This window comes from Zosterops lateralis (genome assembly GCF_965231275.1).
Source record: "Zosterops lateralis genome assembly, chromosome: 18".
Taxonomy (NCBI): Eukaryota; Metazoa; Chordata; class Aves; order Passeriformes; family Zosteropidae; genus Zosterops; species Zosterops lateralis.
This window is the reverse complement of record NC_139778.1, coordinates 3,800,178-3,823,827: the sequence shown is the minus strand read 5'-3', so window position 1 is coordinate 3,823,827 and position 23,650 is coordinate 3,800,178. Positions and strand designations below refer to the sequence as shown.

The window sequence follows — 23,650 nt, the reverse complement described above, 5'->3', positions numbered from 1 at the left end:
TGCAGACACTCCTGGCTGCAATATACTGATTTTATTCTGTTTTTCCCCATTCAGGACCCAGGTGCTTTAAATCACGAGTTCCCCACAGACCAGCTGAAGCACAGGGGCTGCCCTGACAGGGGTGCTGCTCTTCCTGTGGCTTTGGTCTGGCTGGAGCCTGGTGGGCCCTGAGCCCTTCTCCTGCCACTGAGGGCAGTTTGGTGAGGACTATCTGCTCCCTGAGCTGGGGACAGTTTGCTTGCACACCTCCTTACCCAGGGTCAGGTCAGCCCCTCTGCACAATGCCAGCTGCTCCTTGAGGTCCTGGAGATGCTCCTGGCCTTTATCAAGTGGAGGCTGGCTTTCTGCCCTATTTAATTTCTTAATTTCTCTGCAGCTTATCTGCCCCAGTGTCCCGGTTTGCTGTCCCATCCTTGGGGACACAAGTGGTGCCTGGAGGAGTTAAACCCATTGCACAACCCAGCACTGCTGCTGGTGGCAGCATACTTTCCACATGATTTAGTTGTCATTTTGTTGGGGTTTTTTGGGGTTTTTTTTGGATTTTTTTTTTTAATGTTATGCAGGGATTTATTTTTTTTTCTACTTCTGGCCTTGCCATTTTGGAATGAGGTTGAATTGGGATTTGTGGTGAGGCCTTGGGCTGGTTGACTTAGTGAGGGGCAGCGTGGCAGTGCAGTTCCAGCTGTGCAGGGTTCCTGCTCCCATGGCAGTGCAGTTCCAGCTGTGCAGGGTTCCTGCTCCCATGGCAGTGCAGTTCCAGCTGTGCAGGGTTCCTGCTCCCATTCCAGTGCAATTCCAGCTGTGCAGGGTTCCTGCTCCCATTCCAGTGCAGTTCCAGCTGTGCAGGGCTCCCAGGAGGAGTGGGATTCTCTCAGGGACAGTGTGTTTGCTCTCAAGCAGCTCTGAGTAATGCTCAGCTGCACAGCCTGGGACTGAGGGTTGGAAAAAAGTGTTCAAAGTGACCCAGTAGTCTTTGGGGTTAGTTCTAGGGTTGTGGTTTTTTTGGGTTTTTTTGTTGGTTGTTTTTTTTTTTTTTTCCCTGCTTGGCCTATATTAAGCACATGGAAGTGTACTGTGCTTGCAGGAACAGTATGGTTCCACCTCACAGACCCCAGCAGGGTCCAGTCTGAGACAGCCAGAGGAAAAAGGATGATGGGCTTGTGTTTGGAGGAGCCCCTTTGGCCCAGCCACACTCCTACAGAGAGAGGGAGGGAGAGAAAAGCAGGCAGCACATCATCAAAGGCCAGGAATAACTGGAGTGAGATGAGCTGAGAGCTGTGTTGCTGTCTGGAGGGGTGAGGACTTTGCAAACAGTAATGTTTTTATTAATAATAATAAACGATTAAAAATAATAAATAATCGTTGCAAAACACTGAGCAACAACAAAATGCTCACTGAGGCTGGTGGCTGCAGGGACCCAGGCACTGAGCAGCAGCAGCCTGGGGTGGGGAGGGCTCTTAGAAGTGTGTTTTCCTAAACCCCCCCCTCTCTGTGCCTGGATCAGAGGAGTGTGCTGCATGTGGCTGATGCCCCCAGGAGCTTGTGGGGGACTGGGCTGATCTTGTGCACTCTCTGCCTTTGGGATATTTGCTGTATCCACTGTGGGTGATGCAGAGCAGCTGGGGCTGGCAGGGGACAAGGCCACATCACTCCAGGGCACTTTGGCCTCCCCACCTCCTGCCTGGGGCCTGGGGGAGCAGAAAATCCCCTGTTTTTTCTTAAAAAGCTGTTGGCTGAGGCAGTAGTTTTACATTTGCTTCTTCTGAAGGACTTTGTTAGGCTGGAGCATCTTGCAGAGGAGACAGGCACCCTGTCTCTTGAGGGCAGCTGAGGGGTTTGGGTTTCTGAGCAGATATGGACAGAATTAGCTCACAGAAGCTCCGTGGCTGCATGGGTGTTGTCTGGCACAGCCCGTTTGATGCAAATGTGTTGGGTTTTCCACAAGCCAGGGCCGGCAGCCTCTGATCTGCCTCAGCTGGAGCTCGAGGAGGGCACGTGGCAGTGGATGCCAAGGACTCCCTGTGTCTGCAAAGCCACTCAGCTCCCCCCAGAACGTGGCTGAGTTGTGCACAGCAGTGTGCACAGGGCTGTGATTCCAGGGGTGTGGAGGGGTGGGATGTGAAGGTCTGCCTTTAGCAGCAGTTAAAGGGCACAGGGCTGTGGGGCTAAAAGCCTTTGTCACTCACAGACATGGGCTGAGGACTTTCTGGGTGCTGGGCCCTGCTCTGTGGCAGCAGGTCAGCTCTGTGGGACCTGGTGTGCTCACACCCCCACAGCAGCATCCCTTTGCTGTGGCAGGTTTGGTGGAGTGGGCAGGGATCAAGTGCATGCAGTAAATTGATAAAGAAAACCTCAAATTCAATGTAATTAGTGATGAGAGATCCCACACTCCTCCTCTGATACCCCTGTGTCTTAGTTTGGAAAGACAGGTGTCTGCCGGGGAAAGCTGGAGCTTCCCTTGGAATGAAGAATGTAAACCCTCTCCCTCTGAATTATTTTAATTTTGTAATTAAGGGGCTTTCAGGCAAAGATATGAGAATAGGAATAACAGTTATTTACTAGGAATATTAAAAATACAAATGTAGTGGCACAAAAAAACCCAAAAAAACACAAGCAAACAAAAAAAAAAACATAGAAAAACTGACAGAGTCAGAAATACAACCTGACCCCCTGTTGGTTCAGGGTGTTGGTAGCAGCCCAATCAAGTCCTCCCGCAGTGCCAGATGTAGTTCTATTGGAGCAGAGATGATCCTGTAGAAGGGTCCAGTTGTGCTGAGATGGGTCTGGTCCCCTCTGGGAATCCAGTGCAAACAGGCTGTGCTGCTGTTCTCAATGCCAGGTTTGATCCAGGTGGGAATGCTGGGCTCCTCCCCCTGGGTGAAGCATCTCCCCATGGGATGATGGAATTGTCTCAGCCCTGCAGTGAGCCTGGATGGCCCATGGACAGCAGAGATCCCCTGGAGGGAGGATGGGGCCTGGGAGGGATAAGAACCCTGCCCCAGCTGGTTTTAGCAGCTGCCCATTGACAGAAAGCACCTGCCTCTCCCCCTGGAGTTATGAGGAATGGGTTATACCAGAGACAAAAAAAAACCCACTTCCCCAACCAGTTTCAACAGATGGCAAATAGAATACACACTTTTGGTTACATATTGCAACCCAAGACACCCTGAGTCCCTGCACATATTTTATTCCCACTTTGGAGGCAGCAGGCAGCTCCTGTGATTCCCTGTCAGGAGCAGCACCTCTGAGTGTTCTGAGGTTGTGTTTGTCCTCGCAGGTCCCGAAGCTGTGTCAGGTTTGGTGGCATGGGAGGGGATCAAGTGAATAGTAAATAAAGATAGAAAACGCCAAATTCAATGTAATTATTGCAGAGGAAGATCCCACACTCCTCCTCCCTCCCAGCCTGCTGGTAACCTGAGTCTCTGCAGTGTTTTATTCCCCCTTTGGAGGCAGCAGGCAGCTCCTGTGACTCCCTGGCAGGAGCAGCACTCTGAGCAGGCTGTGTTTGCCCCAGCAGGTCCCGAGGCCGTGCCCAGCCACGTTCCCGGCATGACGGACACTCCGCGGGATGCCGGCCCCAAGCAGGCGGCGCCGGCGCGGCCGGACAAACCAGCCGCCGACTTCGGCTACGTGGGCATCGACGCCATCCTGGAGCAGCTGAGGAGGAAAGCCATGAAACAGGGCTTCGAGTTCAACATCATGGTCGTGGGTGAGTCACAGAATCACAGAATTCACAGAATCACCAGGTCATTGAATCCAACCCAGCCCCAACACCTCAACTAAACCCTGGCACCGATGTCACCATCCAGTCTTGTTTAAACACATCCAGGGATGGTGACTCCACCACCTCCCTGGGCAGACTGTTCCAGTACTTCATTATCCTTTCCTAATATCCAACCTGTATTTCCCTTGGTGCAGCTTGAGGCTGTGTCCTCTCCTTCTGCCAGTGCTGCCTGGAGAAAGAGACCAACCCCACCTGAGCACAGCCACCTTTCAGGGAGTTGTAGAGAGTGATAAGGTCACCCCTGAGCCTCCTTTTCTCCAGGCTGAACAACCCCAGCTCCCTCAGTCATTCCTCACAGGGTTTGTGTTCCCAGCCCCTCACCAGCCTCATGGCCTCCTCTGGGTGCACTCAGGGGTCTCAATGTCCTTCCTAAACTGAGGGGCCAGAGCTGGACACAGCACTCAATGTCCATCCTAAACTGAGGGGTCAGAACTGGACACAGCACTCAAGGTGTGGCCTCACCAGTGCCCAGTACAGGGAAGAATGACCTCCTTGCTCCTGCTGGCCACACCATTCCTGATCCAGGCCAGGTGCCATTGGCCTTCTCCCCTTATGTGTCTGCCAGGGGAGCTGCAGGGGCATGAGGAGAGTAAATCCCATGCAATGGCCAGTGTTGTGGGGCTGGGGCCTCATCATCCCTTACCCTCCTGGGAGGAGCTGTGTAATGCTACAGGTGTGATGCCTGTGGGATGTCCCACAGAGTATTCTGGAGGTTTGCCTGGGGGGTTGTGAAAGGGTCTGATCCAGAGTTTTTGCTAGTTCTGTTAAAGATTTCAGTATGCTGTAGCTTTCCAGCAAGCTCTGTAGATGCTCAGCCTTTTGCATCCTGATACTTTCACTCCCTTTATGGGGAAGGTTGGGGTTGGGATCACCATGGGCTGGGTGATTACAGCAGGGCTGGTCAGTGCACAACCAGTCCTTAGGGAGGTTTTTTACCAAATCCAATTCTTTGCTGCAAACAGAGGAATCACTGCACTAGTCCTGGGAGCCTGAAAGAGAGATTACCTGTGCTGAGCTCCCATTTCCCTGCTGGAGGAGGCTCCCATCCTTCCAGAAGCAGGCTGTCACCCTTCCAGGAGCAGTGTCACATCCCTCCAGGAGCAGGCTGTGCTGCCTCAGCACCTCAGCATTCTGCTGTGCAGACGGGGAGGGATGTTCAGGAACAGCTCCGCCCTGGCAGCTCTGTGTGTGGTTTCCAGGCCCGTGCCTGGAAAACATTGTTCTGCCCTTGGCAGGCACTGGGCTGGCTGTTTACAGGCTGGGAATTCAGGGCAGCATAAACAAGTGGAGCTCTGACCCTCCCAGAAGATGCTGGAGGAGCAGCACCTCGGGGAAGGGGCAGCAGCCAGCCCTCCTCCTGCTGAGCTTCCCTAGGGAGGGGTTCAGCTCCAGGATTCCCATCCAGCCTCAGCTGCACGTCCTTCAGAAATTGTTGCCATCTCTGGAAGGTGAGAGCAGGGAGGAGGGAGGCGACTTGCCCTGCAGGGGAGGTGCCGCGCAGGGGTCACTCCTCACTGCCTCCCTGTCATGGGGCTTTGTGCAAACCCCACTGTGGCAAGGTCCCCATTCAAAAGGGTTTCACAATCCCAACCAGAGCTGGGAGGAGGCTGTAGGCTGTGGTCAGCTTTGTCCCTTGTCCTCTAAAGTTGCAGAGATGAAGAGAGATGTCTAAACTTTTAAAAATCCCAAAGCACGTCTTTTGCATTCAGTTTTCTGTGCAAAGCAGCTGGAAGGAGAGCAGAAGTGGTCAGGCTCAGCTGCATTTTTTCCCACTGGATTTCAGCTGTGGGAAAGGCAGTGGACTGCAAACCAGGGCTGTTAGAAGGGAGCCGTGCCCTGTGCTCAGCTGCCTGTGTCACAGCCTTAGGGTCCCCACCTGCACCCCACTGTGGCTCAGCAAGGTCAGCCTGTGGCTGTGGTGCCATGGGACATCACATCCTGGCTACTGTGGCCCTCACCTCTGCTCCCTTTCCAGGCAGCTTGGACAGACATGAATGCAGAGACCCCCTGCCTGGAGCTCTGGCAGTGTGTCACTCTGATTTCCCTGTCCCCAGTGTGTCACCCTGATTTCCCCTGTCCCCGGTGTGTCCCAGAGCCTTCCCCTCTCCCCAGGTGCTCCATTTAATGGTGAGCAGTGGTGCAGTGAGAGCTCTGTTTTGGCTCTGCATGCCCAGCTCCAGGCCTGTAGTGCTTGGCCCTGCATTTTAAGGCAGCAGAGGGCTGGGAGCACTTCCCCCCAGCCTGGTGCATGTCTCTCTTACAGCCCAGCAGTGACAATGGCTCTCAAAGAGAGTTTTCCTGTGCTGGATTGCAGCCATTGGTGATGTTGCAAACTCGGCTGTAAAACTGCTGTCTGATCAGGGAGTGGGGTGATGCCAGGAGGTGATGCCCGGTGCTGGTTGGCCCTACCCTTGACTTTGGCAGCCTGGATGAGCCAGGACCCTGAAGGATGTGGGTGAAACCCTTGCTGACTCTGCTTAGGGACACTCTGTGGGACAAAGGGACATGCTGGTGGCAGTGCCGTGATTGTTGGCTATAATGTGTCTTGGCAGAACGGGGCCATTGGGTCCCCATGGTGTGTGCAGGATCTCTGCAGTGTTGGCAGGGGGCCCAGAATATCTGCTCCCTGGGTTTTGAGGAGTTAATTCTGTTCTCTTTGCTCTGGAAACATTGTTCTCCAAGCTCATAGGACAGCTGTTCCTGGAGAGTCAGGAGCTGCTGGTGTCCTTTCCGCACAGATCAGCATCAGCTCTGGGATATGAAGCATGAAAATGCTTTTCTAAAAGCTGTTTTTCTAAAGTTGTGGAATCTGATGTGCTCCTTGGGCTGTTGTTTGTGGGACTCAGAGAAGCCCCTGGCGTGGAGCTGTGTCTGTGCAGCCAGCTGGGCTGATTGCAACACCAAGCCTGTCAGGGAGGCAGCAGCAGATGCAGCAGGGCTGAGGTTTGTAGGATTGTTGCTGCTGTTAGTCCTGTCCAGATAAAGGCTTGCCAAGCTGCTCCAAAGCCTTCCCTGTGGAACTGGACAGAGCAGACTGCAGGAGAGTGAAGGCAAAGGATGCTTTTTCCTGGGGTTCCCTGGTCCCCTGCCCTGCTGCATCACCACAGCCCTTCAAACACCCCCAGCACTGTCTGCCTGTCCTCAGGATTGCTGGGATTTTGCCTGGGTGCAGGGAACCAGCTCTTGGTTTGCTGCTTTGGAGCCAGGGAAGGGCTTTGCTACCTGCAGCATCCTCCTGGCTGGGCTGGGCTGGGCTCGAGCTCCTTGGCTCAGGGGAGCTGCAGGGGAGCAGCTGCTCCTCGTCCCTCTCTCCATCCATCCCTCTGGCAGATCTGTCAGCAGCCCCATTCCCTGGCCCCTGACAGAACAGGGAGTGCTGACTCTGGGTTATCCTGCTCTCTTCCAGGTCAGAGCGGCTTGGGGAAATCCACGTTAATCAACACCCTCTTCAAATCCAAGATCAGCCGGAAATCTGTACAGCCAACTGCTGAGGAGAGGATCCCCAAGACCATTGAAATCAAATCCATCACTCACGGTGAGGCTCTGCAGGCCCCACCTGCTGCTTTGGCTTTAGGTCCTGCTCTGCCTTGTGTCTCTGGGGACTCACAAAGTCATTGACCTCCATAAACCTCCACTCTCATCTCTCTGAATGGGCTTTTACCATCCCGAGATACTTGCAGGGCTGAGAAAACATCTATTTTTTATTTATTCATCTGCATTGAGTTAATTGTGTTGGAATGGACCAGTGAGGTGGCCGTGGGGGTGGCATTCCAGGCTGGATCCCTTTGGAGGGCTGATTTGTGCCTCTGAGGAGCTGTGAGGGTGCATTTCTCCCCTGGGAGAGCAAACTCCGGCCCTGCAGGTGATTTTGGGAGGGTGGGCTTGGCCAGAGCACCCATCAACACCTGCCTCACACAGCAGCTTTCCTCTCTTGCAGAGATTGAGGAGAAGGGGGTCCGCATGAAGCTGACGGTCATCGACACGCCGGGCTTTGGGGACCACATCAACAACGAGAACTGGTGAGCTGCCCCTGTGCCCTGAGTGAGGCAGGAGAGCCCCAGCACAGCCTGACCCCGTGCCCAGGGCTGTAGCCCGGCTCTGTGCCCCCCTGCAGCAGGAAGGAGGTTGTTGTGGTGGCAGAGCAGTGCCATGCTCCCCGTGAGAGCCACAAACGTCCTGCTGTTCCAGGCATGAGACAACCTTTGTTTGTGGCTGGGAGCAGCTGTGTGCCAGCAGGGCCAGTCCCCAGACCCTGCTCATGTGGCTCTGGAGGCTGAACTCTGCCCAGGATCCCTGGCACAGTGTCTGGCTCTGTGGGATGGCCCCCAGGCAGGGACCTTGTCCCCTCCACCAGCTGGGCTGGGCTTGTGGGCTTTGGTTCTGCTCATGCTCCTGTGCTGTGACACCGTGCAAGGAGCCCAGGACATGGCCCCAGTGCTGTGCTGCTCCACAGCCAGCTCCAGGAGGAGAGAAGGGAGCAGTTCTTAGGCACTTGCTTGTCTAAACCAGCCAGTAAATCCCCTCCTGCAGCAGTGCACAGAGTTTCTAAGCAGTGAACACCTGAGGTTTGTGATTTAGGAGATGCTGAGCATTCCCAGCACTGCAGGCTCTGCTTCACACAGTCAGGCCAGGTGAGGGGGTCAGGGTGGGCCAGGTCCCTCTGATGCCTTGAGAAGGCTGACCTGGAACAGAGAATGGACAGAGCTAGAGAATGAAGTAGGTATTTATTGAAAGGCCTTTAGGGTACACCTTGGGCAGGACAAGAGCCTGGCCAGGACTACACCCATGGTGGACCCAAAATGGTCACAAAATGGACAAACTGTCCCAAGGTCTCACACTTTGATAAGTTTTGGTCCATTTGCCTCTTGGGGTTGAATTGTCCAATTCCAGCTGCAGGTGATGAGGTCCCATCCTTCTTGTTCCTCCCTTCAGTCACCCTTGTTTGTGCTTTTGGGCCTGAAAACTTGTAGCAGTTGTCCTTGGTGTGCAGCAGGAAAAGGATTTGTTTTGTGTCCCTGCTGTGTGCAGAGCTGAGTGACACTGACTGTGAGCTCAGAATTGCACCCCTGTGCAGCACAGAACCTGAAATATATGAAAGCTAAAACTTAAGGCATCACCTCAGACCATCCTGTGTTCCCCTCTCTCTGCAGCTGGCAGCCCATCATGAAGTTCATCAACGACCAGTACGAGAAGTACCTGCAGGAGGAGATCAACATTAACCGCAAGAAGCAGATCCCCGACACGCGGGTGCACTGCTGTATTTATTTCATCCCAGCCACGGGCCACTCGTACGTACCCCTCTGTCCCTGCTGCCCCTCAGTGGCTCTTCTCTCTCCATGTGCCATCAGGGCACTCAGACCCCAGCCCAGGGGGGTGTGTTTATTTATTTCATCCCAGCCACTCATATGCACCCCGCTGTCCCTCGCCCTTCGTTCTCCATGTGCCATCAGCTCAGCCATCAGGGCACTCCTGCCTGGGATCTCCCCGTGTTTTTTGGGGTTTGAAGAGCTCGAGGGCAGCTTGAAGCCATTCCTAGGGCTGTATCATCTGGAAGCTTTGCAGTAACACAGCAGAGCTGCTGTACCCCAGAGAAATTTGGTGTTTCCTCTTCTGAAGGGCCATGAAATCCTCTCTGAGCTCCAGGGAGCTGCTGGCTTTGCTGTGGTCACCTGGCTTGCTTGACCAAGGGTGGGCACAGGTTTCAAATTGGATGGAGAGGCTACTTTTGCAAGCAGAACATTAATTTTTTATTTTTCTTTGTCCCTGACATTGTAAGGGGAGAAGCCAGTTTGGTGCTTCCAGTGCAGTGAGCACCCTCACCCCATAAGGTTATTTTGTAGGTTGTTTGACTAGTCTGCAAGTGGGATGCTGTTTATTCAGCCCAGAGTTCTCCTGGCTCTGGCACTTCTCAAGTGACAACATCAAAAGCCCCAGATCTCACTCTAGGTTTTTTTTTTTTTTTTCTTTTCTGGTTTTTTTTTTTTTTTTTTTTTTTTTTTTTTCCCTCCTAGGCACACAGCCCACCCTGAAAATCTGGGGCACTTAAAATGTCTTGAAAAATGTGACTGGAAGTATCACAACACAAAATGAGACCCAAGTTTCCTTTTGATTTGTGTCAATTGCTTCCACTTCTGGCTCTGTCTGCACTAGGGATGTTTTTGGGTCTGTTTTCAAAAGTAAACTTAAGCCTCCAGCACTGCATTCATGTCAGCCTTTTCCACTTCCCCATGTGGAGATTTATTCCAATAGAAAAGACTTTGTTTTGCTTCTGTCAGTGGGTAGACCAAAAATGCATCCTTCACTGGAATAAAATGACTGCTTGGGCCAGTTATGCCCCTGTTGTGTAACTGATCAGGAGCAGAGGGGCTGATGAAACCTTTATGGTTGAATACAATAAAAGAGAGAAGGTTTCAAAGGGAAATGACATTTTTAGGCCAGTCTAACGTGTTGTTCCCACTAACCTCAGCCCGGATCTGCAGGCAGGTCTGACTTTGCAGCATTAGCTGTGCTCCAGCTTTCCCTCACCTCTCTGGCTGTTTTTAAGGAGCACATCTGATGCTCACAGAGGGTTGGGTGGCTGGCAGGGCAGGCAGGGATGTGGAGCCCCACTGCTCTGTCCCCTGGCGGAGCCTCTCCAGCCGCGCTCTGCTTTCCCTCACCCGCCGGCCAACAGCAATTGTGTGCATTTTCAGCTGCTTTTTTTCCTTCTCTCCAGTGAACATGTGTTTCCAATATCTGAGCGAGCCTGGCCTTTGGGGGCCGTTGTTGCTGAGCCCTGTGCTGGTTTTTTCCCCTTAGCCTGAGGGTCTGGCTGGGGCTGTCCCCTCTGTCACCGGCTCACCCGTCCCCTCCTGCCTGGAGGCAAACCCCACTGGGAGAGGGAAATTTCGTTTCTCTGAAAGCTGGAGCAGGCATTGGGGTTCCTTCCTGCTCTTTTGTGAAGTCCAAATTCTGTTTCTCATCATCGTGGACGGGCTTTCCCCAGTGGTGTCCGTAGACACAAAGGGTGATGTGGCCACCTCTCCTGCAGGGTGGAGCTGCTGTGACAGTGCTGCAGCAGAGGATCCCATGTGAGAGCCTTGTCCTGGGGTTGTCACACACAGCTGGGGTGCAGGTTTGTGCCCTGGGTGAGGCAGCAGGTCTGTGGTTCCTGCAGCAGGGAGGGCACTGAGGTCCTTGCTGTGGTGCCTCTGTCTTCTCCAGGAGACTGGGAGGATGGCAGTGCTGGTAGAGCTGTAGGGACATTGTCACCCAGCTGCAGGGAACCATCCACACACACCCCAGGTGCTTGGTGCTGCCCTCCTGGGGTGTTTGTGTTGCCTGGGGAGCTGCTGCTGATGATGATGTGGATGGGCATGGCACAGGAGTGCCTGTGGATGCTGCAGGCAGCTGGGCTAAGCCTGCCAGGGCACTGGGTGAGAGCTGGCTTTTTTCTAAATAAAATGGAGTGAGGGGTTAAAGGAAAGCAAAGTTGATGCAGAGGTTTGGAGGCTGGAGCGGAGGATTGATTGGCTCTGTTTCAGTCTGGCCCTCCCATCCAGGCAGCTCCGGGGTTAATCAGCAGAGAAGTTTCTGCTGCATGAGGGAGTTCACCAGGGAGTTCAGGACAGGTTTTTCAGCCCATCCAGCTCACACACAGCCTGTAACACTCCCATGTAACCATTGCCTGTGAGGGCCGAGGATGGTGCTGTTAGGGGCTTCCAGCTGCAGCTGCACAAGCCTGGCTCTGCCACCCAATAAATATCCCTGCTCTGACCCCTGCAAAGCTCTGTTCAGCTCAGGATTGGCTCTGGGACTCTGCCTGGCCTCATCAGCACCTCTCCTGCCTCTGCCAGTGGCTCAGGAACTGCCACCCATTCCCTCTTTCCCCTCTGGCTGCCCCTCTCAGGTGGAACAGGTGATGGCTGCTGGGTCCTCACTGGTGTTTGCTCAACACACAGCTCCAATTCCTGCTGTTAGTTTGATCTGGGACACAACCAAAAGGAAATAGCTCTGCAGCTCACTGTGGGTTTTGATTCCTGTAACAGCCTTCCAGGGGAACCAGCAGGAAGGGGCCTGTGCTGAGATCTGTCTGTGCACAGTGGCAGAAATAAGTAACATGTGTCCTGGGCACCACAGTGTGTGCCCAGCCCTGGCAAGGTGTGCCCAGCTGCTCAGCCAAGCCCAGGAGAGGATTACGGAACAACCAGCACAGCTGGAGTGGCTGGAGCCCATTCTGCACCTTCTGCTCCAGCCCGTCCACTCCTCTTCGACTCCTCCACCCCTCCCAGCAAAGCCCAAAATGTGCATGTTATAAATTAATAATATCAGGGCCCATTTGGGGAAGGGGAAGAAAATAGATTAGTTTTTTTTTATCTTGAGCCTTCCCTTCTCTTCTGTGATGTGCTTGGAGCAAATAGCACTTGTCACCACCTTAATCCATGTGTTTTCCTTTGGTGTCTTGACATGAATGTGATATTTAGCTACAGGCAGGCATTGTTCTTAGTGGAAAGGTTCACTTTCTTTTACATAATTAAGGTTTTGGGGAAGCTGCCTACCTAGCAGGACTTGATAGAATATCTAGAAACTTGCAGAAAACCCTACAAACACACAGTTTGCTCTGCTGGAGAGTCCCTTGGTGGTCTCAGGGTGGTGCAGGGAGGTAGATGAGGCACTTGCAGGAGCCCATGGGAGCAGAAAGTTGTGTCAGGGATGCCTGGGTGGGTGCAGATGGACATGGTCACTGTGCCTGGGTGGATGCAGATGGACACAGCAGGGCTGTGGGCAGCCTCTGGCTCTGCCTCCTCTCCACTGTGGCATCCTCCGGATGTGTGAGGGATCTGAGGGGTGGGAAGGGAGCTTTTAACATGCAGATTGAGCTGAAACTCAAATGTCTGCCTGATTGTGGATTCCTCTGCGTTTGCTCTGTATGCATCCTGGGCTTTAAAGGGAAAGCTGATGAAAGAGGCAGGAACACAGGCTCAGTGGGGAAGAAGCTTTTAGAGGAGAAAAATTGTTTGGAAAATAGCAAAGAGAGAGGAGGGGAAAGAATTCTGCTGGGAAAGGAGCATTACTGCATTACTTCCTTGGAGGTCTGGGAAATACATTATGCAGAGCTCCAAACAATGTTTGCCAGCAGCAAGTCAGCTTAGATGTGTCCATGGGGGGTTCCTTGTGGTTTTTTCTATTCTTTTTTCCCTTTAATAGCCAAAATCTCTCTTCCCTGGGGCCCGGGGTGATCTGTGACCCTGTGTTTGTGTTAGGACTTGGTTTATCCCTGTGCTAATGATGTGCTCGGGGCTGTGTGTGTTTTGTTGGTGTGTGGGGACAAGATCCACCTGGCACAGTCCAGCTCCATCCCTGGCAGAGGGGATGGCCAGGGGAGGGTTCAGCTGGCTCACCAGGGCTGGCTGCCCTGGGACAGCCTTGAGCTGCTGTTTGCAGACCAGCTGGAGCTGGGTGGGTCTCTCTGGGGCTGAATGTCCCTCTCTCAGCACTGGAGCCAGGCAGAGGTGTCCTCATGGGATGGGGACACTGCCTGGTGGCTGCTGAGGGGCAGGATCAGTCCATTTCCCTCTGCACTCCTGTGCCTGGGGCTACAGGGGTCTCTGAGCCCTTTGTAGGGCCCCAGGAGACCATGGTGGGCTTTGGCCTGAGTGTGTTGGCAGTGGGTGCTCTCAGCCCTTCAGTGAGGGCTCATTTCAAACAGGCTCCTGCCCCAAAGGTGATCCTGGGACCTGCAGGTTTCCTTTCCAAGGCAACACCTCCTCACCTGTGCTGTATGTCCTTGTCGCCTTCAGAGCCACCTGCAGCAACTGGAGGTGTCCTGGGGAGAGTTTTCTCCTGGTTTGGGACCCCCAGCAGTTAAAACACCTTCAGGGAAGACTGGGGAGCAGGGAGAGGGCATCATGGCCAGGTGCCTTCATTGCTGCCTGCAGGCCTTGGATGTGGAGCAGTGTGGAAGTGTCCCCTCAGCAGGGAGGGATTTCCCGAGGCCCTGGTCACTGGGGTTATGCAATCTCTGCAGCTTTCCTCTGCTGAGACTTTTGTTGTAGAGATTTTCTGGCATTCTCACCCTCTGGAACAAGCAGCATCTCCTCTGTGCTCTGTGAGCCCCTGGAGAATTCCCAGAGCCTTTTTTTAATCCCAGCTGATGAATGTGAGAGGCACTCCCAGCTTGTGCATAACCACGAACTGGGGCTCAGCACAGTGAGCAGGGACAGTCACCTGTGGCCATTTCCACGTTGTGCTGTCCCTGGGTGGCTGGTGACAGCTGGGATGGAGCTGGAGCAGGTTTTGATTTGTGCATGGCCCTGCAGCCAGCATCGCCCTGCTCTCATCCCAGCTCCAGCAAGGACACCAGTGGCTCTGGGCAAGTTCCTGCAGTCCTCTGTGGCCGTGCAGAGATAAAAGCCCTCTGCCACTTCACGGGGCTTTGTCAGGGTTCTCAGGCGGCAGCTTTGAAAGGGAAATGTTTAAAGTGTTTGTTGTGCTGTCTTTGCTTGTATCTGAAAGGAAGTGATCCCCTCTCTGTCTGCCCTTTGAATGCCCCCTCCCTGCCAGGGGATTACAGCAGCCTGGGAGTGCAAATCCCCTTTTTCCTGGTGCTTTTCAGGCTCCGGCCGCTGGACATCGAGTTCATGAAGCGCCTGAGCAAAGTGGTGAACATTGTGCCAGTGATCGCCAAGGCCGACACGCTAACGCTGGAGGAGAGGGACTACTTCAAACAGCGGGTAAGGAAGGGGCTGCTGCCCCTCCCCAGGCTCCCACCTGTGACACCCTGCTGCTTTTATCTTCTCTTTGCCAGGGTCAGGATTAAATGAGCGTTTCATGTTCAGATTCAGGTGTTTATTAATTCTTATCTATGTTACAGTCTCACAAGCCGTGAGCACTCCTAGCTAAAAAAGTAAAAATGGAACAGTCTCTATCTCTCTACAAGGCCTTTTAAGGATAAACTGTCCAATTATGAAATGACACCTAAATTATTTTTACTTTTAACCCAATAACCAACCACCCACGGCCTGCAATGAGGACTTTTCTATCCAATCACAAAATACCACCAGACCCATGAAGAAGAAGTTGAAAAAGAAGGACTGGCCTCTGCCCTAAAACCTCCATCTTGCTTTATATATATTTTTCTATATTCTAAAACCTCAAACTCTTAAGTTTTCCACATGTGATATTACACACTTCTATTCACACTACACACCCATAATCCCAGTGCTGTCACTCAATTTTGGAAGCCTTTTCCACAGCCTCAGGTCAAATGCAGTGTTTTATTGGAGATCAGTGCCTGTCAGCACAGAAAGCCTAAAATTCTGAGTGCCCAGGGCTCCAGCAGTGCCCCATCCCCTGCTGCCCCTGCCCCAATCCTGGCAGGGCTGTGCAGGCAGTGCCTGGCAGGGAGCCCAGCACATTCCTGGGGCTGCAGCTCGCAGCGATCCCGCGTGGCCGCAGGGCAGCTCTGCTCTCCCAGCACTTCCTCCTGTTTCTCTTGGATCTTTGTCAGTGCAGGAGAAGTTTGGAGCTCTGCGTCTCCAGCTCTGCTTCTCCTGCCTCCTTTGTTGTTGTTGTTATTTTCAGCCTGGTTTCGTTATTTTGGGAACTTGGTGTGATGCCTTGGGAAGGCTGAGCTGGAACAGAGACTGGACAGAGCCAGAGAATAAAGTAGATATTTATTGAAAGGCCTTCAGGGTATATCTTGGGCAGGACAAGAGCCTGGCCAGGGCTACAGCCAAGGTGGACCCAAAATGGTCACAAAATGGACAAACGGTCACAAAGTCTCACATTTTTATAAATTTTGGTTCATTTGCAAATTGGGGTTTAATTGTCCAATTACAGCGCCAGGTTGTGAGGTCCCATCCTTTTTGTTCCTCCCTTCAGCCACCCTTGTTTGTGCTGTTGGGCTGAAAGTTGTCCTTGGTGTGTAGCAGGAAAAGGATTTGTTTTGTGTCCCTGCTGTGTGCAGAGCTGAGTGACACTGACTGTGAGCTCAGAACTGCACCCCTGGGCAGCACAGAACCTGCAATACATGAAAGCTAAAACTTCAAGCATCAGATAGGGACTGGAAAACCTTCTCTCTGCAGCATTGTGTGCTGATACAGGAACCAGTCAAAAACCTGTGGGTTTGCTGAGCTCAGCTGGGTGAGATTTGGAGGGAAGTAAGGTATGAAATTCCCGTGGTTGGGAGCTGAGGAGGGGCTGTCTGAATCCACAGCAAGGCATGGGCTTTGCTTTGAGAGGTGGAGGTGGCTCGTTTGGGGTTTGGTAAGGAACTGTAAATCCATTTGTGTGGGTGGTGGATGTGGCTGCAGGCGTGATGGCCTCAGCATTCCCTGCAGAAGTAAAAACCACCAAGCTCCTTGATCCATGAGTCTGACCTGGGAGAAGTAAAGGGAGAGTCTTGCCAAAAGGGTAGTTTTAGGGGCCTCTCCTTTGGTTAAGGGCAGGATGACATCTTAGCCAGGGGTGGTTCCATGCCCCCTTGCAGGAGAGGGTGAGCTGCTCCTTCCCACACCAGTGTGGGAGCCTCTCCAGTTCTTAATGAGCAGCATCAGGCACTGAAATACCCAGTCTGGTTTAGGGGGCTGAATCCAAACTCTCCAAGCAATTTCTTTGGCCAGAGGCTGGCTGGGGATGGAGCTGAAGGCTGATTCAGGCTGTTTGCACAGAGCTCTGCAAGGAGCTGCTGAGGGGACACAGAGGGGTGAGCCCATGGTGCCACATCTGCTCTCTGTGGTGGCCTCTGCAGGCTCCTGGCTCCATTCAGAGGTTACCAGTGCTCACATCCCTGTGTCTGCAGGTGTCTGGCTGGCTCTGGCACTACAGAGTCAGTCTGGGACCTCAGATGTCACCTGGGCACCCTTGGCAGGCCATGGGGACAGTGTCTGGCTCTGCTGCTCTGCTCTGGCTCAGCAGAGGTCACCTTATCTCTGATTGCTTCCTGATTATAACCAGACCTCCCAAATCCTTTCAGATAGAAGGAGAACACGTAGCCACATGATGTGTTTGCTCCCAGCAGATGAGAGGGCAGGAAATCAGGCCAGGTGGGCACAGGCTGGGACCTTTTCCACTCATTCCAGTGTGCCTGGGTGTGTGCTTCCAAAAGCAGAGCCCTGTCTGCATCTGGGGTGTAGCTGGTTCAGAGAGGTGACAGGGTTTGGGTCTGGGTGGGGTGGGCAGGGGGTGTGAAGCAACAGCCTGGCTGCAGGTTGGTGCCAGTGCTGTGCTGAGTGAGGGGAATGTGCTCCCTGGAGTTGGCTTTGTGGGGTTGTTCCCCTAAACTCAGTGTGTGGGTTTGGTGGGGGTGAGGCTGGCTGGGGGCATCCCCTGGGCTGGATCCCCTCCTTTGCCAGCCTGCACTATAGGACTGATGTGCAGTTGTTGCCATAGGAAGGTGGGAACTGCTACCAGCCTGGGTTGGGGTTTGCAGCGTTGTAGGGGAGGGTTGAAGCTTCAAGCTCCCCATGAGCTGAGCCTCCAACCAGCAATCAGATTTCAGCATCTCTTGGCCTTGCACAGAGGCAAAGTCCTCAGAGTCTGCCCTTCCAAGCTGTGCCTTTGTCCCCTCAGATCAAGTTCCTTTTCCAAGGAGTGTAAACAAACACCAGGGAGCAGCTTTTCACCTTTGTGTTACCAGCCTGGCAGCTGTGTTCCCCTTTGCTTGGGCAGCTTGGCTTGTGTTGTTGTCTTTTCCAGTCCCTAAACAACATCCAGCTCATGTAACCCCATCTCACTTGTCTGCCCAAGCTGTGTCTTGGCACCAGGTTCTTGCAGAGGTTCCTGGGGAGGCTCTTGGTGGGTGAGCACAGGTCTCTGTGCCCCAGCTGGGCAGTGTTTGGGATGGAGAGGGAGGATGCTGCTGCTGCTGGACCTTGCTGTGACTGGTGGGTGTCACTCAGAGGCCCTTTTGGGATCAGTACAGCTCCTGTGCCTGCCTGTCCTTCAGCTGTCCCTCTGCTGTTCCCTCCCAGATAATGGCAGATCTCCTGGCCAATGGGATCGACGTGTACCCCCAGAAGGAGTTTGATGAGGACTCCGAGGATCGGCTGGTGAACGAGAAATTCCGGGTCAGTGCAGGGGCTGGGGGTGTCCTGGGGGCTTCCAAAAGGCCCCAAAGCTGCTGTGCCCTGCCTGTGGGTTCTGCCCAGCAGCAGGGATCCTGCCAGAGCTGAGACAGGGGTGGGAGGAGGGTGAGAAAGGCTCATGGGGAAGGTCCATAGTGTTGCTATAGGACACATAGGCAGTTAGTTGTCAGGGCAAAAGTAGGGAAGTTTATTTTTCTCCTTGGATTTATATAGATTTTGGACAATGACTATGGATTGGACAATAAGGTTGACACTTTTCCAACTATACTGGTCAAACCAGAAGTTCATCAATTGTCTCTCCTCAAGAGAGGAACAATAAACAAGAAAAAACAGTTTACAATAACACTGCTTTTGTTTACGTAAAAATCTGTGAGAAACTTCACTACAAAAATACAAACATTAAAAAGCTAAAAAAAATCAAAGCAACACCATAGTCCTTCCCCATCTCCACCCCTGCAGAAGCTCCATGGCCCTTCCCCTGTCCCAGGCTCAGGGAACAGAGGTGCCCCTGCCCACCCCTGGCTAGGGCAGCACCTTCCCAGCACTGGGATGGAATTTTACCTGGAGGCTGCCTGCAGGTGGAGGTTCTGTGCTACAGGAATCAGCACAGTTTTTTGGCACAGTAAAGTGGGTTGGACAAATTCGAGGAAGAAAAAAACGTCTTTTTGGGACTCTGAAGTTCAAGGACACCAACTTGGATCAGGAAATGACTTGGCCACAGGTTGCCAGATGCTGGGGGCAATTCCCAGGGAAGCTTTGGGATACTTTTGCTCCAGCTGTACCTGTCAGTGAGGGACTGGTTTAGGCTGAGTTTGGGCTGGTTTTGGGCTGGGCACATGTGCAAGAGATGCTGGTACCCAGTCCTGGGCTGCCAGTGAGCCCTGGCAGGCAGCACAGCTCAGGAACATCAGGGATAAACCAGCTCATCCCATGAAACCCTCCTGGAAACAGCTCAGTGTAGGATTTTGCTCACTGGATTGGTTTCCTGACCAGTCCTCAGGAAGAAATCACAACCTTGTTTTTCTATTTCCACAGGAAATGATCCCATTTGCAGTGGTGGGCAGCGACCAGGAGTACCAGGTGAATGGAAGAAGAATCCTTGGCAGGAAGACCAAGTGGGGCACCATTGAAGGTACCTTATCCTTGTCTCCCCACCTGAGCCCATCTCCCTGCCCTGGCAGCAGGCAATAAAGCCCAAAACCAGCAGTAGAAGTTGAGGTCGATGTGGTGCTTCCCTGCCCCTCCAAAAAAAGATAATTTTCCTGATGTTTGAGGACTGGAAACACCTTGGGCAATGCTGCTGTGCTGGGTTCCTGAGCCTTGGTGTATCTCGGGGGGCTGCTGGGTGCTGGAGGGGACATTCGGGACATCCCCGTGTCTCAAGCCCCTGTTAGAACCTTCCCCTGGCATCTGTACCCTCCACCAATGCCTTGGGTTGGTGCCCTTGTGGGATCTCTTCCCTCTTCCATTTCCCATCGGGATCTCCCTTTTTTCTCCCCCAGTTTACAGTCATGGTTTAAAGGCTAGATGAAAGCTCCTGGCTCCAGCACATCTGCACATTTCCCTGTTGATGGTTTCTGGCAGCCAGCTGGCTCATCTCCAGTGCCACCCCTCTCATCTTCCTCCCCTTCACTTCACAGGTTCCTCTCATTTACCAGAGTCTATTTAATAGGAATCCTGTGTTGAGGGATGGTTTAACAAAGCTGCCAGGAAAATCAGTGTATTTTGAAGCTCTGCTGCCCTCTCGTGCTGTGTCCCTGAACATTCTGATTTCAATGGGATTCATTAAAGCCTCAGCTTCTACTTGTGGCATCTGCCTTGAGCACAGGGAAACCTCCAGGGCTCAGCCATGGCCACAGGCAGCCTTTGCACAGCAATGGTGTTGTTTTTGTTTTCCCATTCCTGCATGATGTTTAACAGTTGGACTCAATGATCTTAGAGATCTTCTCCAACATAAAGGATTCTGCTATTCTATGTACATGATTGTTTGGGTAAAAAAAAATAAAATAAAAAGGAGTTCTTCCTCTAAATTGAGTAAAATCAGGGGTAAAATAGCAGCTGTGAGACTGTGGTGGAGCAGCACCCCTTGATTTTTCCCTATTGCAAGCACTCCTGCCAGCAGCAGCCTTTGCCAGCAGGAGTTCATGTCCTTGCACAGCGTGCCTGGGATGCTGCAGGATGCTCATGGCCAAGCTACAGATGAAATTTCTGTGGAGACACACCTGGTGCTCACTGCAGAGCTCACCATGGCCCTTCCCCTGGCTTGTTTGGAGTTCTGGGGGTCCCAGCATTGTGCAGGGGGTGCTGCTGGGAGCTCCCTCGTTGGTGGGGCACTGGGAAGGGGTTGTGGATGCTCAGTCAGACCTCCCCAGGCCTGAGCTGGGGCAGGGGAAGTCTGTAAGCTTTTTCCAGCTTTGCAGCAGCAAAGAGGATTCCTGAGCCCTGCACTTGTACCCGGGGTATGAGTGCCCATCTGAGCCCTGCACACCCTGGGGAAGCCCCCAGGCCCTGCTGGCCCTGGGTGGGGGCCAGGGGTGCTCATGGTGGGTTTCTGTCTCTCTTGCCAGTGGAGAACACGACACACTGTGAGTTCGCCTACCTGCGGGACCTCCTCATCAGGTCAGTGCCCTGCCCCAGAGCCTGGGCTCACCTGCTGGCATCCAGGGAAAGAGGACAGCCCAGCAGGGCTTGGAGCAGCTGCTGCTTTGCTCTGCTGCTCCATCCCTCCACCCCTTCACCCCTCCATCCCTGCCTTCCCTCCCAGCCCCCTGACACTCTGCACAGGGTGGCCCCATTCCCTGGGGGCTTCTCTCAGCTGCAGTGCTGAGTTCAGGGGGGGGAGAAGCTCCAGGATTGCTGCCAGGGTGGCTCCAGCTCACCTGCAAGCAGCTTTTGGCCTTAGTGGTCCCTCCCCAGTGCCAGATCTCACCCGCAGTTCAAAGACATCACCCTGCCCTGGTGTGTCACTGTGGGGTCTGGGTGATGGCTGGTCCCTCTTGAAAGAAGTGTCCTTGCTGTGGGCGAGAGGGAGGCTGAGGCCCCTGGGCTTGCTAGAGAGGGAGCATTGGGTTCCTCCCCAATTTGGCTGCAAGGTTAACTGCACAGATGATCTGTTTGCTGCTGGCTGAGTTGTGTGGGGCTGCAAAGGTGCAGGGTGCAAAGGCTCCACGCCTGGCAGGGTGGGGATCTCCCTGGGTGGGTGTCCTGCAGCCACAGGTCCTCTGTGTCCCCAAGCACAAGTGAAGGCTTCTGCTCCTGCTGCCCAATAATGCTGCCCATTATTGCCTTTTCTTCTCCCTGTGCCTTACAAGCCCCATGACCCAGCAGGGCAGGAGGGGATGGTGGCCCTGGGGGGTGTTTGGGGTGCAGAGGCCGGGCTGGCCCAGCAAGGTGTGACTGCTCCATCTCCCTTCCCTACAGGACACACATGCAGAACATCAAGGATATTACCAGCAACATCCACTTTGAAGCCTACAGGGTGAAGAGGCTGAACGAGGGCCAGAGCTCTCTGTCCAACGGCGTGGCTGACAAGGAGCTGGTGGCCAACGAGATGTAACCGTCCCTCAGCCAGGACCTCGCTCGCTCACGCTCGCTGTCCCTCCCCTCCTCCCCCTTTATTTTTATATAAATCCTCTGCCACTGTCCCTCTTGCCCTGGTCCCCGAGCCCCTGCCATGTAAACTGACCAAATAACCCGACGTGGAGCAGGGTGGCCGCTCTCCCCCCGCTTTGTGCCATGAGTTCTGTGCTCAGCCCCCAGAGCAGCATTGTCCCCAGGGCCGGGGACTGTCCCTCTGTGGAGGCCGGGCTCTCGCTTGTCCCCAGCTCTGACCCCACAGCCAAACCCAGGGGAGCAGATCTGTGGGGCCAGTGGGGTTGGGGTGCCCTGGGAGCCCTTCCAGCCCCTCCATGCAGGGGCTCTTCTCCGTCCATTGAAGGCCAGGGTTCCTCCAGGCGGATGGAGCCTTCGGAAGCAAGGTACAGTGGGATGAAGAGAGCAAGACGGTGCCATCCTCGTGTCCTGCCGCCTCCTCCGAGCCCTCTGCAGCCCTCTGGGACCCTCCAGCCCCCAACCCAGCCCCTGTACCCTGTCTACATGCAATAAACTGGGAGTGTTTAGGTGTCACCTCGCCTGTCACCCACCCCCGGCCAGGCAGAGCGACCTGCTTTGGGAGAAGTGCCTTTTCAGACTGTGACCTTGCAATAGCATGGGAGAGGGGAGGGAGGCTCTGCCTCATCTGTCTTTGCAGCCTGTAAAAGGCTGTGAACCTCTGTGGAGACTCTGGTTCCCTCTCCCTGGGGCCAGAGCTGTGGCTGATGTCCTGGGAACACTTGTGTATTTATTTGTCACTCAGCTGGGTGGGTCTGTGTCCGCTGAAGGCTCGGAGTGTGTTTTGTCCTGAGGGGGCTGAGCGTGGAACTTGGTCTCTGCAAAGCCATGGTGGGAGGCAGAGGGTTGTCCTGTCTGACCCTTGTGGTTCTTGGGCTTTTCCCTACATCAGAGGAGCCTCTTGGGTGTCTGTTAATTCCTTTTCATTTCCTGGCTCCCCCTGTGTGATGTGTGTCCAGGGAAGATGCTCCTGCTTTGCTGGTCCTTGTGCAGGGGGTCTGTGCATGTGCTGCCCGAGCCCTGCAGCTCTGGGGGGTGTTTGTGGGTGCTGCTCCCCCTGCTCTGCCCCCACACCCTCCTCTCTGTGTGTGTGTCTCCAGTAAACCAGACCCTGCCAGCCGTAGGTAGCACTGTGACAACAGGAGCAGAGCTCTGCACTCCTGCCCCTCTCTCCCCAGCTCCCCTTGCCTTTCTGGTGTCCACCAGTCTCCCAATCCTCTCTAAGGGAAAAAAACCACAAAACTTCCTGCAAATCACCCATTTTTGGGGGGAACACACTGAAGTGGCAGCGTGTCCCATCCTCCAGCACTGGAAGGCACCTGCAGAGCCCACGGGGGGACAGAGCCTGGCTCAGCACAGGTGAGCAGGAGGAGGGAGGAGGTTGCTCTGCCCTGCTGGGGATGCCCAGGGTTTCAGGGGCTCCCCACAGGTCCCTCCCAGCTGCCAAAGGGGTGTGAGCAGGGGGGGTGCATGGTGAGAATCCCTTCTCTCCTTCACTCCTGTTTCCCCTCCACAACAGCCCCACGGAGCCGTTGGGGAACAGCAACTCTCTACTTGCTGACTTGCTATATTTTAGCAAAAACAACAACAAAAAATGTATTAACTGAAAAAAAAATATATATATTTCAAGTGTTAAAAAAAAAAAAAGACTGAAAGGGGAGAAAAATCTCTTGTGTGAGGCACTTCTGCAAATGCCATCTTAAACTTTTTTTTTTCCTCTAGTTGGTATCTCAAGCTGGGCCAAGCAAGACACGCTGCTTTCTCCTTTATAACCTGACTTTTTTTTTTTTTGGAAGGAAAAAAAAAAGAAAATAATACAATAAAAAAACCCTTCATCCAGATCTATGAAAATGGCCTTTTGGGGGTTATAAGCATTATGAAAATTTAGTCCATTTTTTGTATAAATAATAGTGTTTAATATGTATTTCCCAAAATAAATGTTTCGAATGCAAATAGAAGGAGGCTTGTTTGGAAATATCTGTCCCCAGCTGTGGTGTAATTGCTGCATGGACCCTGTAGGGCTGGAGGTCATGGGAGAGTCCAGCCCCAGAACTGCCCTGTTTAGGGTGAAAGATAATTCCTGACCCCCTTGACTCATCCCCCCTCCAATACCTGCCCCAGGTACCCTACAAAATGCTGGAGCTGATTCTGCTGAGCACCTTTGGGGTGGAACCAGCCTGATCCTGAGGGA

At 53.5% G+C, this 23,650-nt stretch overlaps 1 protein-coding gene across 3 annotated transcripts in view; it reads left to right on the top strand.

Moving 5' to 3' along the window:
- Nucleotides 1–21,975, top strand: part of SEPTIN9 (septin 9) — a 145,222-nt gene extending 123,247 nt beyond the window's left edge. For all 3 annotated transcript variants that reach the window (XM_083874512.1, XM_083874511.1, XM_083874513.1), the window contains 9 exons: nucleotides 3,518–3,709; nucleotides 7,191–7,319; nucleotides 7,722–7,803; nucleotides 8,935–9,072; nucleotides 14,379–14,496; nucleotides 17,737–17,832; nucleotides 18,886–18,982; nucleotides 20,418–20,469; nucleotides 21,271–21,975. In XM_083874512.1, coding sequence (XP_083730638.1) covers nucleotides 3,518–3,709; nucleotides 7,191–7,319; nucleotides 7,722–7,803; nucleotides 8,935–9,072; nucleotides 14,379–14,496; nucleotides 17,737–17,832; nucleotides 18,886–18,982; nucleotides 20,418–20,469; nucleotides 21,271–21,406 — 1,040 coding nt within the window. In that variant the 3' untranslated portion in view covers nucleotides 21,407–21,975. The remainder of the gene's footprint in view (nucleotides 1–3,517; nucleotides 3,710–7,190; nucleotides 7,320–7,721; nucleotides 7,804–8,934; nucleotides 9,073–14,378; nucleotides 14,497–17,736; nucleotides 17,833–18,885; nucleotides 18,983–20,417; nucleotides 20,470–21,270) is intronic.
- Nucleotides 21,976–23,650: the final 1,675 nt, after the last annotated feature.